The sequence below is a fragment of the Ostrinia furnacalis genome, unplaced genomic scaffold, assembly GCF_004193835.3.
Source record: "Ostrinia furnacalis isolate ACB-3 unplaced genomic scaffold, ASM419383v2 OfSCF0827, whole genome shotgun sequence".
NCBI lineage: Eukaryota > Metazoa > Arthropoda > Insecta > Lepidoptera > Crambidae > Ostrinia > Ostrinia furnacalis.
In genome coordinates this window covers 112229-126833 of record NW_021131066.1, presented here as the reverse complement: position 1 = coordinate 126833, position 14605 = coordinate 112229, and the positions used below count along the sequence as shown (strand labels likewise).

The 14605-nt window shown below is 38.2% G+C and overlaps 5 protein-coding genes across 5 annotated transcripts; 2 read left to right on the top strand and 3 right to left on the bottom strand.

Annotated features, from left to right (window-relative positions):
* The first annotated feature begins 1343 nt into the window (after window positions 1-1343).
* LOC114350229 (RNA-binding protein NOB1) lies at window positions 1344-2775 on the top strand. Its single transcript, XM_028300934.1, has one exon. The coding sequence runs from the start codon at window positions 1446-1448 to the stop codon at window positions 2712-2714; it is 1269 nt and encodes a 422-aa protein (XP_028156735.1). The 5' UTR covers window positions 1344-1445; the 3' UTR covers window positions 2715-2775.
* On the bottom strand, window positions 2618-4384 carry LOC114350231 (FAM172 family protein homolog CG10038). Its single transcript, XM_028300936.1, has 5 exons — window positions 4046-4384; window positions 3674-3974; window positions 3195-3549; window positions 3026-3110; window positions 2618-2915 (listed from the first exon to the last, which is right to left on the bottom strand). The coding sequence occupies exons 1-5, from the start codon at window positions 4206-4208 to the stop codon at window positions 2833-2835; spliced, it is 987 nt and encodes a 328-aa protein (XP_028156737.1). The 5' UTR covers window positions 4209-4384; the 3' UTR covers window positions 2618-2832.
* Window positions 4385-4707: 323 nt separating this feature from the next.
* Syx18 (syntaxin 18) lies at window positions 4708-6156 on the bottom strand. Its single transcript, XM_028300935.1, has 2 exons — window positions 5283-6156; window positions 4708-5037 (listed from the first exon to the last, which is right to left on the bottom strand). Exons 1-2 carry the CDS (start codon window positions 6069-6071, stop codon window positions 4849-4851), a joined length of 978 nt encoding a protein of 325 aa, XP_028156736.1. The 5' UTR covers window positions 6072-6156; the 3' UTR covers window positions 4708-4848.
* Window positions 6157-6295: 139 nt separating this feature from the next.
* DCP2 (decapping mRNA 2) lies at window positions 6296-8417 on the top strand. The gene is made up of 4 exons (XM_028300933.1): window positions 6296-6476; window positions 6558-6720; window positions 6972-7190; window positions 7476-8417. Exons 1-4 carry the CDS (start codon window positions 6397-6399, stop codon window positions 8334-8336), a joined length of 1323 nt encoding a protein of 440 aa, XP_028156734.1. The 5' UTR covers window positions 6296-6396; the 3' UTR covers window positions 8337-8417.
* A 707-nt stretch (window positions 8418-9124) lies between these two features.
* LOC114350220 (glycosylated lysosomal membrane protein-like) lies at window positions 9125-14364 on the bottom strand. Its single transcript, XM_028300924.1, has 5 exons — window positions 14329-14364; window positions 13984-14117; window positions 13288-13425; window positions 12174-12382; window positions 9125-10866 (listed from the first exon to the last, which is right to left on the bottom strand). The coding sequence occupies exons 1-4, from the start codon at window positions 14362-14364 to the stop codon at window positions 12211-12213; spliced, it is 480 nt and encodes a 159-aa protein (XP_028156725.1). The 3' UTR covers window positions 9125-10866; window positions 12174-12210.
* Between the last annotated feature and the right edge of the window lie 241 nt (window positions 14365-14605).

The following is a 14605-nucleotide window of genomic DNA, read 5'->3' as shown; positions in this document are numbered from 1 at the left end:
TTCGCTAGTGGAGCGTCCCAGAGTTTTTGATGATGACGTTCCTTTGGGACGTCCTCACTAGGACAGAGACTTTTCCAAGATTCTTCCGCCTCACTAATTTCATCTAAAAATGTGCTGTTAAAAAAAATTTTTTTGACGAGGGGAAGAGTACTGTAAGCGGACGAAAGAAAGGCGGGTAAAGCAACACTAGAAATTTTGCGTATGCCGATACCACCAAGCCGAATAGGGAGTGTGGCTTGTAGCCAGGAATTATCATTGAGTTGCAAATTTAGAATTTTTTCAAGGGAAGATCTAAGGGTCGAATCTATCACGTCCAAATAGTTGTTTTTTTTTCAAACTGGACTTGCACGGAGAAATAGTAAACAACAGAGTATATGTAAATTTAGGGACAAATAGGCAATATTTCAAAATAGTGAAAGCAATATGAGAATTTAGATGTTCCAGCCTGGACGCCATATTTGAAAAATGGTTAATTTTTTTGTCCAAACAAGGTTTAATGCTGTCATCGAGAAGAGGAGCACCAAGAAGGCAAAGTGAGTCAGAATTTAGAATTTTGATGTTGGGGGCCAGACAGTTGAATTTATCCAAAATGTTTTGTCGAATATTTGAAGGAATATTATTGTTAATAAAAATTTCGCATTTGGAAAGGTTAAGGTCTAGTCCAATCTTTTTAAAGTTGGTCATTATCCTAACAAGATCATTATAAACAGAATCTGCTTTGCCTCCTAGGGTACCGTCGTCAAGATACCAAACATTTAATTTCGAATTTAGATTGGAGATGATTGGGTGGATACCTAAACTAAAAAGTGCTGGACCTAAAGGATCGCCTTGCTGAACACCAACGGCTGACTCAATACAATGATCGGTATAAAGTAATTTAGATGGGGAGTTGTAACACTGGTAAACGAAAGGATAAATCTGAGGAATGTGGAAACGAACCTCGTTCAGCAAGGCGGATCTGTCCAGCGAGTTGAAAGCATTCTTCACGTCTAAATCTGTTTATTGTAAATACAGGTAAAAAAAACGGCGAGTGAAAAAAAAAAGTTTAAGGTCGACGCATACCTTTGAATTCGGATATCAACTCGCATTATTCGTTCAGTATTCTCCCTCTTTCAACGCAAAGGGTAGTCAACGTTAAGCCGGGTCTTTAGCGCGTGTTTTACTCTACACGAGTGTAGAGCAAAACTTAACAAGCGCTGGAGACCCGGTATGAGCTTTACGCCTAATAGTTGGCGGGGCGAAAAGCGATACGGTTCCCTTTCCGAATTGATTAGTGTGCTATTACCTTAATCATTCCGTTTGGTTTTCTGTGATATAAAAAAAAAGATTGTCAGAATTTGACAGTTGTCAGATGTGAACAACGTCAAAAACACGCAGATACACGTGCGTGAGATTTATTTTTTCTTGTATTTTCAATGCAAATTAAGTAAAATTATATCCATAAAATGTCGAAGAAAATTAAGCATTTAGTTGTTGATACAACGGCCTTTATTAAAGCAGCCAATTTACAAGATCTAGCTGAGAACGTTTACACAATTCAGGAAGTGATTGATGAAATTACAAATGATCGTCAAAGAAGAAAACTTGTTGTCTTGCCGTACGACTTGAAAGTGAAGAATGTGTTTTCTGAAAATATCAAATTTGTCACAGATTTCTCCAAGAAAACCGGAGACTACACAAGCCTGTCGGCAACAGATATAAAGGTTATGGCACTGACTTACCAACTTGAGAAGGAAATGATTGGCACAGAACACTTAAAAACTGAGCCTACAATGCAACGGACTATAAAGGTTACAGGTCTAGGGGGCTACAATGGTAACCAGACTAGTGAAAGTACATCAAACACTGCTGAAGTTCAAAGCAGTGAAAAAAATGCAGGCAATGAATCTGAGCCTGTCACTGAAAGCGATACAAATACACCAGATGATCTTGGCAATGATCAGTCCAAAACTGAAGAAGAAACTGATGAATTAGCACAAAAAATTGCAGAGCAAATGCAAAATATCGACTTGAAAGACGAAGAAGTAGATAACCTCATAGTTAAGGTAGATACAGATGAAGAAGAGAATGAATCAAGTGAAGAAGAAGACTCTGACAGTGATGGAGGAGACTGGATAACCCCGGGCAACCTGGCTGAAAAGAAGAAGGAAATGGACATGGGAGAATTTGAAGATAAAGCTGTAGAAGTTGCCTGCATCACCTCGGACTTCGCCATGCAGAATGTCCTCAAACAAATAGGTTTAAATGTTACAGCTATAGATGGAAGGATAATCAAACAGCTTCGTACCTTTATTTTTCGTTGCACAACCTGTTTCAAGACAACCAGTGTGATGACTAAGCTGTTTTGCCCCAAATGTGGCCATGCCACACTGAAGAAAGTGGGGGTCAGCATAGATGATGATGGCAACCAGCATATCCACATCAATGGCCGTAAGCCCTTGTCTGCAAGAGGGAAAAGATTCAGCTTGCCCACACCCAAAGGTGGACAGCACTTCCAGTACCCAATCCTCACTGAGGACCAGCATATTCATAAAAGGTTTGCAACCAAAATGGCCAGGAGCAAAACTAATGCCTTAGACCCCGACTACATCGCTGGCTTCTCACCTTTTGTCATGAAAGATGTCAACTCAAAGTCAGCAGTGCTGGGAGTCCGAGCCAACAAACAAGATGTCAAATACTGGATGAAAAACTACTCCAAGGGAAAGAAGAAATAACACTATTTATTATTGTAAAATAGAATCTATTGTCTTATTATTAAAAACAACTATACATTCAGTGATTCGTATCATTCAACCTACAGTAAATAACAGTGTACATTGTGCTTGTAAATAACTACTTATTTGTAAGTTTCTCTTCAACAAATTTAAAGGCGGATTCGATGCATGAGCATGAGGACATCTCATGTCTTGGGTGACCTGTAACATAATAATTTTACACTTCATTAGACAATATATTTTAGGGTTTCTCATACTATACCCATTTATTATTACACAGTGTATCTGTCACAATTACAAGTTAAACTTACCAGCTGACACCCTAGGGCAATCAAATTCAGGAGTTTTCATAGGTGTGTCCAGTGGTGCAGATGAGGAAATCCAGTTTCTTGTTATCTAAAATAAAATAAAAACATTGTTAAGCTCCTTTGAAAAATAACATTGAGTAATTTTCTATAAAAATCTGTAGTATGTAAGTACCTCCTTCATAAATGTGGGCATTTTTATTGGAGAAAATGCATGAACAGAATCTGTAAATGCTATGGCTTTGACTCTCTTCTCAAATTCACTTTTCAACTGGTCTGCTAGACTGACTGTCACCACTCCCCCATAGCTGTGTGCTACAATGACTACAGAAGTTGCTTTGGCTTTAGATATGTATGTCTCCCACACATAGTAAGCATGCTCTTCAGCACTGCTGCTATGTGGTATCTTCTTCCCATCTGCTTGGTAATTATCATTGGTATTCAGAATCATAACTCCATAGCCTTTGGCAATAGCTCTTTCAATGTAAGGGATCTGAGTTCCTTGTTCTAGGTTTTCATTGATGATTAGGCTGCAAAATATTGTGTAAAGTAAACAAAACTCAAATTCCAGTTGATGACATTAAATTCAGTAAAACTATTGTACTAGTTATTTAACCAGTAAATTTTAAACAAGTATTGATCTAGAACACTTACGATCTAGCCCATTGCCCAGCTCTGACTGCTCCTGATCCATTAATTAGAACAAGGAGCACATCCTTATGGTTGTAGTCTTTGGATGCAAATATAAAGGTGCCCGTCGCCGGCGTGGAGCCCACGGGCACAGGCAATCTAACTAGATTATATTTGGTTTCAAGGAGGCTGTATATGTGCTCAGTGATGGCACTACCCAACTCCTCATAGTGAGCCTGACACTCTTGATGCTGATCACTGATGTTAAACTGAAACGGCTCCTCACTAGGTTTGCCATCGGGACCTATTTTTCTTAATTGCCCATCTAAAATTTAAGTAAAGCATGAAAACATCAGCCCATTCTTAGCTAGTATTATTATAAGTGAAAATCCTTACCACTGTTGAATGCATAACCCAAATCCTTCATGCTTTTTACAGCTTCCATATTCTTTAATGTCGTTGTAGCACTTGCAGTGTAATTTATTTGAGGTACAATCGGTTTTATAGGATAATCGGAGCGGCAACACAATCCCAACTTACTAATATGTTTGCGAAGCATTAACACAATATTACTGCTAAAAACTGTGCTGATATAAATTTATATATCATGAGAAATCAGTTTAATTATCAGAGAATAGAATTAATGGGATTAAAACCAGGAAAATTTAAAGAAATACGCAAATCAATTAATTTGTTGTTGTGCGGGTTGTCATGTTGCATGACAGCTGATAAAAAAAAAATGTCACATTGACAGCCTTTGTACTTTTTTATACAATATTTTGGCAATGGAACGATGTGATTTAAGCCTCGTTTCATTAGCAAAGTGGAGATCTTTCTGAAATCATCTAAAGAAGCATACTTTGAAGCCCTTTTATTTAAAATCAGATAGAAACTTTTATTTTTTTCAATTTACAATGGATAATCTACCCGTTTTCAAAAGTATCTCCTCTTGTGCTTACTTATGATAGACCACTGTTCCACTAAAATACTGCAGGAATCTACTCAATAAAGCGCTATATCAAAGTTTCTAATGAATGAACAATTCCTACATAACAAAATCATGGTTAGTTTTGGATTTTTATTGGATTTCATTCACCAAACTACAAAAGTACCTCAATACAAGTCAATTACATTATCTTTATCGCTTAATATACATACATCATGTTAGTAATAATAAAAGTAATTTCACTGATATAGGTTTAATCATTGTACCAATCAAGGAACAAAAGTGTGAAAGACATAACCAGTAAAACAAACAGGATGTAGACCCGCAAACCAGCGTTCCTCTGAATGGCTTGCTTAATTTGTTCATTAGCATCTTTGACGTTTTCTGTGGCTCCTACTACTGTTGTGGATATCCTATCTATGTCTTGCTCTTGCTGAAGAATCTGTAAAATAAAATAATCCAGCTTAAAGTATTTTTAAACTTTTATCTTTTTATTTAAACCTTGGGGGAAGCCTTTGTCCAGCAGTGGACATCATTTGGCTGAAATAAACGAAATATTTTTATTTAAATTCATTACTTAATTTATCATTAATTTTGGATACAAAACCCATTTTATTAGATTTCCCTAACTAAACTTGGTTTTTATAAAAATATGTAAAGATTAAAATCAAGATAGTGTTTCATTACCTTTTCAGTGAAAACTTCTTGCAATTCAGCTATATGCAAGACTTTGCTCTCAATCTGCCGCACTTCTTCAGTCATGTTGTTCAGTTCATTCAGAAGCTGCACATTCTCTGCCTCAAACATCTGCATCTCTTCTGCACTCAGCTGCTCCTCATCTGCCAACACTGCAGTTTCATTCTCTGACAAATCCAGACTTCTCTTAGCATTGTCAGTTTCTTCCATTTCCGCTGATTCTTCTTCTTCTTTGACTATAATATCTTTCTCTGTTACAAAAGGGTTTGGAATGTTTGACTTTGTTTGCGGCAGTTCCAGTCGCGATAACTTGCGTACATCCAACGCTCGTTGCACCCGCAGGGCCTTCAGCTCGCTGTGTATCTTACACACAGCTTTTAAGTACATATCTATGAGATCCATCACGCCGTCCATGTAGTCCCGCATCTGCTGGGACACGGCCACCTTGCGGTTATCGTTCCGGAACTCTTTCAGCAAGTGAGAACAGGTGTTTATAATGCGCTGTGCCCCCGCGTCTATTTGGTCCCTATCCGAATCTGACATCTCGTCCCCAGTAACATTATCGAAGAAACTTAAATATTTATCTCTGTACTCCAACAGAAAGTCGCGCAGTCTTGTTATTTGCGAATTTATGTCCCTCGCTGTAGTCATAAAAGCACTCTTGGGTTTCGTCCGAAGTATTCGCTGTTTGTCTTCGCTTATGGGGCTATGGATGCCAAAAGCTTTGTTTCGTGTTTTCACGGTTTTTATGCACGCTTTAAATAATGGAGTGATATCCATTTTTTCGGAATTAATCGAAATATTTCGGATTGATTCGCTGTGTTGGAAGTTTTTCAAAGGTTTACAAAATGACAGCTATGACAAGTTTATTTTAACGTTTCAAGAAGTAGAGAAATAGTGTTGCAACAATTAATTCACGCATTCACCCTACTCCCCCCGACTGATTATTTTCTAGTACATACATTCATCATTCGTTCAATTTCGTCCCGTTCGTTCGTGAATTTGACATTTTCTTGACGTTTCTAGAGTAAAAAAGTTGACCATTTGTCGGTAAATAAATTTATTCTAATTAGTTTTTTAGTCCGTAATCATTAAAATTAATACCATGGGATCAACTGGGCCTAGTTCAAATCATCCCAAACAAAAGCATTCTATACCAACTGATATTTTAGATGATTTGTGCAGGTAAGATTGCTGCAAGAATTTGGAGCATGAATGTGCTTTGTTTTCAAAACATTTTAATCTTTATTATTTTGTTTTCTTCAGCCGGTTCATCATAAATCTCCCTCCTGAAGACAGAGGGAACCTCGTGCGAATATGTTTTCAAATCGAGCTCGCCCATTGGTTTTATTTGGACTACTACTGCACCGACGAGACGACAAAGTTAAACCCGTGTGGTATCAGGGAGTTTGCTGCACATATTTTTCAAGTAAGCATAGTGTTTTATGTTATAAATTATTAATTGCAGCTACCAGCGTTGCATTGCGATTTTATTTCGATTTGTGAAATTTTTGTTTGTAAAATATCTTCCATAATACAACTAGATAAGGACCCACGGTGTTTAGCTTGTCCACCTGTCGTCTGTACATAACTGAATTAGTGTCTACCTGCATTTTTAAATAAAAAAAAAATTTAGTTACCTACATCTTTTTAAGAAGAAACTTATTTGTTTATTTCCAGCACGTCCCACAACTCCGAGAGCACGTAAGCAGCCTAGACGCGGTGCTGGACAACTGGAGGGAGTACAAGTTGAAGGTGCCCACGTACGGGGCCATCCTGCTGGACACCGACCTGACACACGTGCTGCTCGTGCAGTCCTACTGGACCAAGGCCTCCTGGGGCTTCCCCAAGGGCAAGGTCAACGAAGACGAAGAGCCGTGGAAGTGTGCCGCAAGAGAGGTAGATTTCATAATAAATGAGTTGTTTACAATTGGGGGTTTATTTAGCTATCATCATTGTACAGTTGACAGCACGAAGCTAAACATGCTTAAGTATCTCATAATACAGACTATATTGCAACAAAAATGCTATAGCCTGACATGCTATTGACTGTACAATGGAGTAGTTATGAAGGTATCTATTAAATTAAGAGTAAGGCTCTAGATTGTAAGGGTCTAAATCATCCTACTTATATGATTTTCCTTCGTAACATATCAAACTAATTTGGTATAATTTGTCTTGCAGGTATTGGAAGAAACTGGCTTTGACATAAGTAAACTAATCAACAAAAATGACTACATTGAGGCTATTATTCACGATCAAATAGTCCGGTTGTATCTCATTGGCTACATCCCGCGCGAAACTAAGTTCCAGCCTCGAACAAGGAATGAAATTAAAGCTTGCGAGTGGTTTCCACTGGCGGATCTCCCATCGAACAAGAAGGATATGACTCCAAAAGTCAAAATGGGGGTCAGCCCGAATGCATTCTTTATGGTGCTACCGTTTGTGAAACGCATGAGACGTTGGGTCTCAGAACGTAATTCGAAAGTGTTCAATAATAGTACACGAAGAACAAGGCACAAATCTATGGGCGACATCGAGTCTACATCAAGCAAGACTAAAACGAAATCCATTTCTCAGGGGCTTCAAAATGAGATACAAGAGTATCAGCAGCAGAATACCCCTCAGAAGACTTATCCGAAGAATAATAACCATGTTAACAGTAATAATGCTTATGTTAACAACAATGGCCATCTCAACAATAGTAATAGCAGCAATAATGTGCATGCCAACAATCATTCTCATAGCAGTGGCCCAAGTACTCAAAGTGGCTCTCAAAGCCACGGCCACAGTCAGCCCAACCATGGCAGTGCCTCTAAAAATGGCAACAACCAAGGAAGTGGTAATAAAAAGGATAAGAAAAACTCGAAGCGTCAGCTGTTTACGCCGCAGAATACTCATAGCAATAACTTTTCGCCCGTGCAAAAAGATTCTAGTCCTAATGCGGAGGTTCCGGACGATTATAACGCGTTCTTTAACTTCGTGGCGCCGTCGTGGGCCAACTTCAAGTTCGACCGACGCGCGATCCTGGACTGCCTCACCTGAAATAGGCCAGAGTGCCGCGCGGTTACCTCAAATGCTAAAGCAATTGATGTTTGTGAACTCAACAATTGGCTTTAATAATTTTGTTATTCAAAATTACTGTTATAAGTATTGATATTTTTCGATACTAATAAACTACTTAGATATCAACTATTCTTTTATTCATCTCAATCAGGTACAGTCCCTATAATAAAGGAAAGTACCCTCATTAAAGTTAGGAAGCAGTTCATTCCAGTTTCTTTATCATGTTCAAAACGGAATTTGAACCCAAGAACTGCGCCCGATAGTAAAGTAACTGACACAAATTGCATGTGCGTTTTGATTTATGCACTTCGCGTGCCAGGCTATCGTACGTTAATTAATAACTGCGTAGTAAACTTGTAATTAGTGTCTGGAGTGTTACAGTAAGGAATGATGCAAGTCCTTGTCTCTCACTAGTCAGTCACATGTATTAAGGTTAAGTACTGTGAATTTGTTTACATGGCGTTGTTGAATCGAATCTGAAACAAGTTTCCATATTTTCAAGCTGTTTGTCACATATGACATCTACATGATGGCCCAGACCAGATGGATTTTGCGGATTACTAGACCGAAAGAAACAAAATAGATAATATTAGTATGATTTTATTTGTGTAATCCATACAAACAATCTCATAATGAAATTAATATCACATCAAAAATATAGCGCTAATAAAATTAAAACTTAAAATAACTTACAAAATATACAAATTGTTCTAAAAATAAAACTCTTGGTCTTGGCGTCGCATTATAACTAAGATCTTACCATCAGGATTATTTCGTTTAAATATCTTTCCAACTATGGCTAATGAAGGCTTTGATCAATGCCAACAATATTGAGGAACCAAATTTACCTACTTATAAAAAATAAAATTTATCTAGAAACATTTGTATTTACAAAAGAAAACAATGAATTAATTATAATGCAGCATCGAAGGACGTGTATTTGCATACACGTAATTTAGCATAAAATACTGAAACGCGTCGCTTTTTCTAATACTCGACCAATAAAGCAATGATTACATAAACCCAATATCAAAAATAGCCTTTTAGCTCGACAGGTACAGGTTGTCGATCAAACCACCCTGTATTCACACTTAAACGCGCTAATGTTAAATGAGATCAAGAAAGAAACACTACAACGCGATGGAGCTAACTGCGCATTCGCTGCCTCGCACTCACCTGCGCACATCCCCAATTTCGCCCCGTCCATACCAGAGCGTCGATGTGACGTCACGGCTACCAGGTACGCAGTTATCTCAACCGGGTTGTAAATCCGATCCGCACGCATAGCCAAGGGTTAGTTTGTATGCTGTAGTAGACGCTGTAGTACCGTCGGGCTCATGGTTAAAAAAGGCTAACATTATTTAACTATAACATACAACAATCAATTAACATTCAATATGCATAAGGTACACAATTAACTCATGTAAATGTTGTTTTCGAAATATTTTATACATATAAAGACTTTATTTTTGCTTTTTTACGCACACTGTGCAGGCACTTTAAGAGGTTTTAAACATTAAATTAACTCTTTAGTAACGCATTGAGTTACAAATGTTTTGAAGGCATTTATTGGAATGCTGTTATATGAATGCTTGTATTTACTAATTAGTCATAGGATTTAAAATGATTATTGATTACATATTAAGCCGCAGCTATTTTAGTACTTTAAACGTCATAATACAAAAGTTTGGTTAGCACTTAAAAATACATAGTATTAGTACATACACATAAATTAGTATAATTATGTATAGGGTGATAGATGGAACGCTAGAAAAACTACAGGAGGTTATTCTATTTCATTTAAAAAAAACTGATCCGAAACAAAATTGAAAATTACTCGAGCAGAATGTATAAAATAGCAGGATTTTTTAAAAATAAATTTTACCATTGGTTCCATAGTACCTTTGGAAGTTACTTCTACGTTTAATCTATCACCCTGTATATTCATATTTAAATTACACAGATCATTGAATTACAGTCTAAATTAATTTAAATTTTACTAAAACGAATATCTAATCAAACGTAAACTGTCTCTGGTTTGTTTATGGTCAATTAAAATTAAAATCGTGCTCTCTAAGACGCTGTTATGTAAAAGGTTCTTGTTGTTATTGAGAACACTGGTTAAGTGCTAAAGTATTTTAGGATGCAGTTTAAGTTGCTAAAAATGAATAATACCATCCAACTCAAACTCAATTAAAATATTATTTACACCGTAATAATATAATAATTTGGTGCCATGCGTCTATTTTGCATTTTCATTGGTTCCTAAGTTCTTTCCCAATATATTATGTAATTTGGTAGGGGTCCTTTTAGACCAATACGCAGTCCATCTTTGAGCCTATCATGTCACCTGTATTCTGTGAACAACTAAGCTAAAAAGTTTATTTTTCTAAGGGCGCGGGCGGGACGATTTCAATTGAATCCATGATGTAAAATGTTGGGAAAATTGTAAGAAGGCATCGGTTTCCTACATGTTATTGGTTGACTTTGCGATGGTGGCTCTGAAAACCTGTAAGCGAAAATGAAGGCTTGTTTACTATTTTTCTTTACTGAAGTGTCTTCTAAATGGTTGGATTTTGGGCTCTGTTTAGTCTAATTTTTAAATTTCCGCTATGTTAAAATATTGAATGTCGCAAGGGTGCGGCACATTATTATTGACATATTGTTAAAACTCGGTCAGTCGGTTCAATCATTCTAAAAATGTTCTAGGGTTTTTATAAAGACTCATTTAATTGTCTTTGTAGCACGCTGAAGCTGCCAAACATCATGTTTCAAAAACTTTCTTCACCGTTAGGCTAAGGGTGTCGGATTGGCAGACTCGAAATCCAAGGAACGCTAGTTCAAAACTTCAAACCCAGTCGCCCCTGGACTATTATGGTGAACCCACTCGTAACATAAGCAAGCATATTATATATCAGTGATGGCCAAGAGGTCGACCGCGGTCTACCGGTCGACCGCGAAGACGATTTTGGTAGCCCGCGAGAGTTAAATAAATTGAACTTATTTTAAAATGTACTATTCGCGCCAAGAACACTGACTATCTATCTATCTATCTACCTATAAATATAGGTACTCACACGCTTCGGTCGGTCGTCGTAACGTCGTAGTATTGTTGCTGCTAAAATGTTTTATTTCACTCTTATAAACTTTACCTTGCATTCGACCGCAAGAAATATTTTCGAGCATAAGTAGACCTCACAGTTCAAAAGTTTGGCCACCCCTGTTGTACATACACTCAACATCAAATAAACCGCACCTTCCGCGACGCGAACTTTAAAGATTTTCTTTTGACACAATCATGGTGCCTCAACAATATTGGTGTTATTTGAAAGCCCAATAAATAAACTTAAAGAAAAACACATTTAATTTTTTTATAAACAATTAACAGATAAGTACCATAAATGTGACTTGAAAAAAGGCCTCACTTGGGGCTCACCTATGGGACCAAGTAGACCAATTTTTGTGGTTATAAAACCAAATAATGATCTTACGTGTCCTTTTTAACAGATGGATAGCAATTAATCCCAACTTAACAGTTTTATAGCCATAAAATTTGGCTCAAGCGTAACTACCTATTTTTTGAAGAAGTGACTCTGGATCCTTCTAAAAACACATTTTTGGGGTAAAAACCTTTCCTTTAATGAAATGAAGCTTAGAACTAAGCTTTCAAATGGAACCAATGTTGGTGGGAAGTGGGGATGCATACGTTTGAGAAGTGCTTGTTGCGGGAGGTGCGATTTATTTGATGCCGAGTGTATTTGGCTTAACACGGGGGGTTAGCGGGAAAAAAATCAAAACAGTTTCTATTCTACTCACATCAGTCATGCTCCCTCAGCGCGCTGAAGCTATAAGGTCATTCGTCGTCCAGCAACCGGCGCGGCGGGTCGTGGCGTCGGCGCACCAGCGCATAAACCGCGCCCGACGCCGCCAGGGCTATCGGCAGCCCGAGGCCCACGCAGATGATGCCGATCACGAAGGCCGAGAAGCCTTCTAGGGGAGGCGCGCCGTAGCCCACCGTGAACGACCTAGATAGATTGAAAATTGTAAAAATACCAACTCGAAACGATAATGTAGTTCAATTTGCGCGCCGTAGCCCACCGTGAACGACCTGATAGATAGAAATTTATTGTACACCAATAGACTAAGAGCTAGTGAAAGCCAGACCTAAGTCATTTTATAAAAGCTGAAAGTTTGTCAGCATATGCTCCCAATACATGATAAAATGTTGGTGAATCATGAAGTTCGGGTCAACGTGGCTTTGACAGCTTTTGTAAAATTATGTAAGTCTGGCGTTCACCAGCTCTTGGTCTACAAGAAATACCAACTCGAAACGATATTATGTAGTTCAATTTTCAGTGTTATCGATAGCAAGTGATATATTTAAGCAACCCTGAGTGAGGAAGATCTACGCAGACATTTAGCCATCTTAGACTTGCTGGACAAGCTGATTTTTTTATCACAGTGCGGGCGTATACCGTTTACTTAAAATAACTAAAACGAGCATAAGTGATGTAACTACGGGTATAATGCATAACTGAGGATAGTCCTATGGTTAAATCAATGAGACTTCAGATGTGCTCAATAAGACATGGCCATGATATGACACATACCATGACCACAGGAACCTATTCAGTTATATCCCTTTTTTTATGTGACAGGAGGCAAACGATATGTATCGTAAGTAGAATTTGTGTAGGTATCGAATGACAAGATAAACAAAAAGAAAGGAATAAATAATTTTTTTTTGCATGGCAGTTATTTTATGCATGAACTTATTATTATTATTATAAAACTTCTTTGCACAATAAAATAGTACAAAAGGTGGACTTAATGCTATTTGAGCATTCTCAGCCAGTCAACCCCTGGGTTAAGCAGAAAGCTGTGAGTGCGAAGGTAGAGGTAGAAGGGTAGACGTTAAAATTGAACTTACCAAGAAGTGTAGTTGTGCTTCTCGTAGAACCCGTCGCCGGCCTCGCCGAAGGACACCAGCAAGTCCTGCAGCAGCAGGCGGCTGGCATCGGCGTGACGGAAGAACGTCTCCAACGTGCTGCTCTTGGGGATTGACGTCCTGCACAAATAAGATGATAATTAGTGTTGGTATTAGGCAGTTGGACCCGATTCGAATTTTATGAAGAATCGGCCCATATCAAATCGGTGTAGTCTTTCATACTGATTAACAGTCCGACCCGACTATCAGCCGATAAAAAGTCGGTCAGTCTGCGCCTAGGCTTATTAGACTAACGATAATAATAATAATAATAAATATCCTTGGACATTTTACACTGCGCTTCTAGTCCCAAACTAAGCAAAGCTTGTACTATGGGTACTAGACAACGGATATAAACATATTAATAAACGGACAAATGAAATCAATTTATTTGTAAAATTCGAGAGTCGCTAGTTCGTTCTAGAAACTAAACAACAGTCTGAATAAATAAATGGAACCTTGTCCCAATCTTAACAAATCTCGTCAATGGGAACCGACATGACCGGTGATAAAAACATGCTTGAAAGTTTTGACACGCCTTTTTGTTTTTGCAAGTTGGTCTCCTTTTAAGTAGATTACAAATGATCGCGCTAAAATCAATAAATTAATAATCAAAGTTGTCTCGTAAAAGAACCGAACCTGTTGAAAGCGGAGACGTGCACTATCGTAGAGGTGGTGACGCCGCGCTCTTGCGTGGTGTAAGCCACGGGCCGGAACTGCAGGAAGCCGCCGTCGCCGCTCCGGGCCGACTCGGGAGATTTGATCTCTATTATCTAGGGGGAAAAGATAAAATTAAAACCAGCTTTAACTCCTAGGGCTTTAGAACACACAACAAGATGTATTCAGTTACATGGAGGCATCGGCATAGTCGAGTAACCAATTTATTGCAGGCAATCGAATGTTGCTATTTGTCACGAGGCGACCACGGGGCACAGAGGCGCCACCACGGTGTCCTAATGAGATGGCCTTATCCAAAACACACACCGCGATAGGCTGTAGTGGCTGAGTCATAGGTTTCATGACCCATTTTCTTTAGAGACAAAAAAGACTACTCAATAATAGGCATTGGAAAACCTAATACCCTTAAGAGCGTTTACGTCTAGCGTGGCATGTCAAGTATAGGTAATTTCGATGCTAGTTTTATTCACACTAAAATAATTATGACTGTGTGCGTGTTCTCACGCTCTATAGTCAAACCAAAATACTTTGATCCACCATCGTAAAAGTGTGCCAGGCTGTCAAGTGACAGCTCAAGGAAACT

Coding starts and splice junctions, on each gene's coding strand:
- DCP2 (XM_028300933.1), top strand. CDS start 6,397: ATGGGATCAACTGGGCCTAGTTCAAATCATCCCAAACAAAAGCATTCT. Junction 6,477..6,557: donor ATTTTAGATGATTTGTGCAG/GTAAGATTGCTG, acceptor TGTTTTCTTCAG/CCGGTTCATCATAAATCTCC. Junction 7,191..7,475: donor GGAAGTGTGCCGCAAGAGAG/GTAGATTTCATA, acceptor TTTGTCTTGCAG/GTATTGGAAGAAACTGGCTT.
- LOC114350220 (XM_028300924.1), bottom strand. CDS start 14,364: ATGAAACCTATGACTCAGCCACTACAGCCTATCGCG. Junction 13,426..13,983: donor CACGTCTCCGCTTTCAACAG/GTTCGGTTCTTT, acceptor TTATTTGTGCAG/GACGTCAATCCCCAAGAGCA. Junction 12,383..13,287: donor AAGCACAACTACACTTCTTG/GTAAGTTCAATT, acceptor CAATCTATCTAG/GTCGTTCACGGTGGGCTACG.
- LOC114350231 (XM_028300936.1), bottom strand. CDS start 4,208: ATGCTTCGCAAACATATTAGTAAGTTGGGATTGTGTTGCCGCTCCGAT. Junction 3,975..4,045: donor GGGTTATGCATTCAACAGTG/GTAAGGATTTTC, acceptor CTTAAATTTTAG/ATGGGCAATTAAGAAAAATA. Junction 2,916..3,025: donor TTGCCCTAGGGTGTCAGCTG/GTAAGTTTAACT, acceptor ATTATGTTACAG/GTCACCCAAGACATGAGATG.
- Syx18 (XM_028300935.1), bottom strand. CDS start 6,071: ATGGATATCACTCCATTATTTAAAGCGTGCATAAAAACCGTGAAAACA. Junction 5,038..5,282: donor AAGAAGTTTTCACTGAAAAG/GTAATGAAACAC, acceptor TTTATTTTACAG/ATTCTTCAGCAAGAGCAAGA.
- LOC114350229 (XM_028300934.1), top strand. CDS start 1,446: ATGTCGAAGAAAATTAAGCATTTAGTTGTTGATACAACGGCCTTTATT.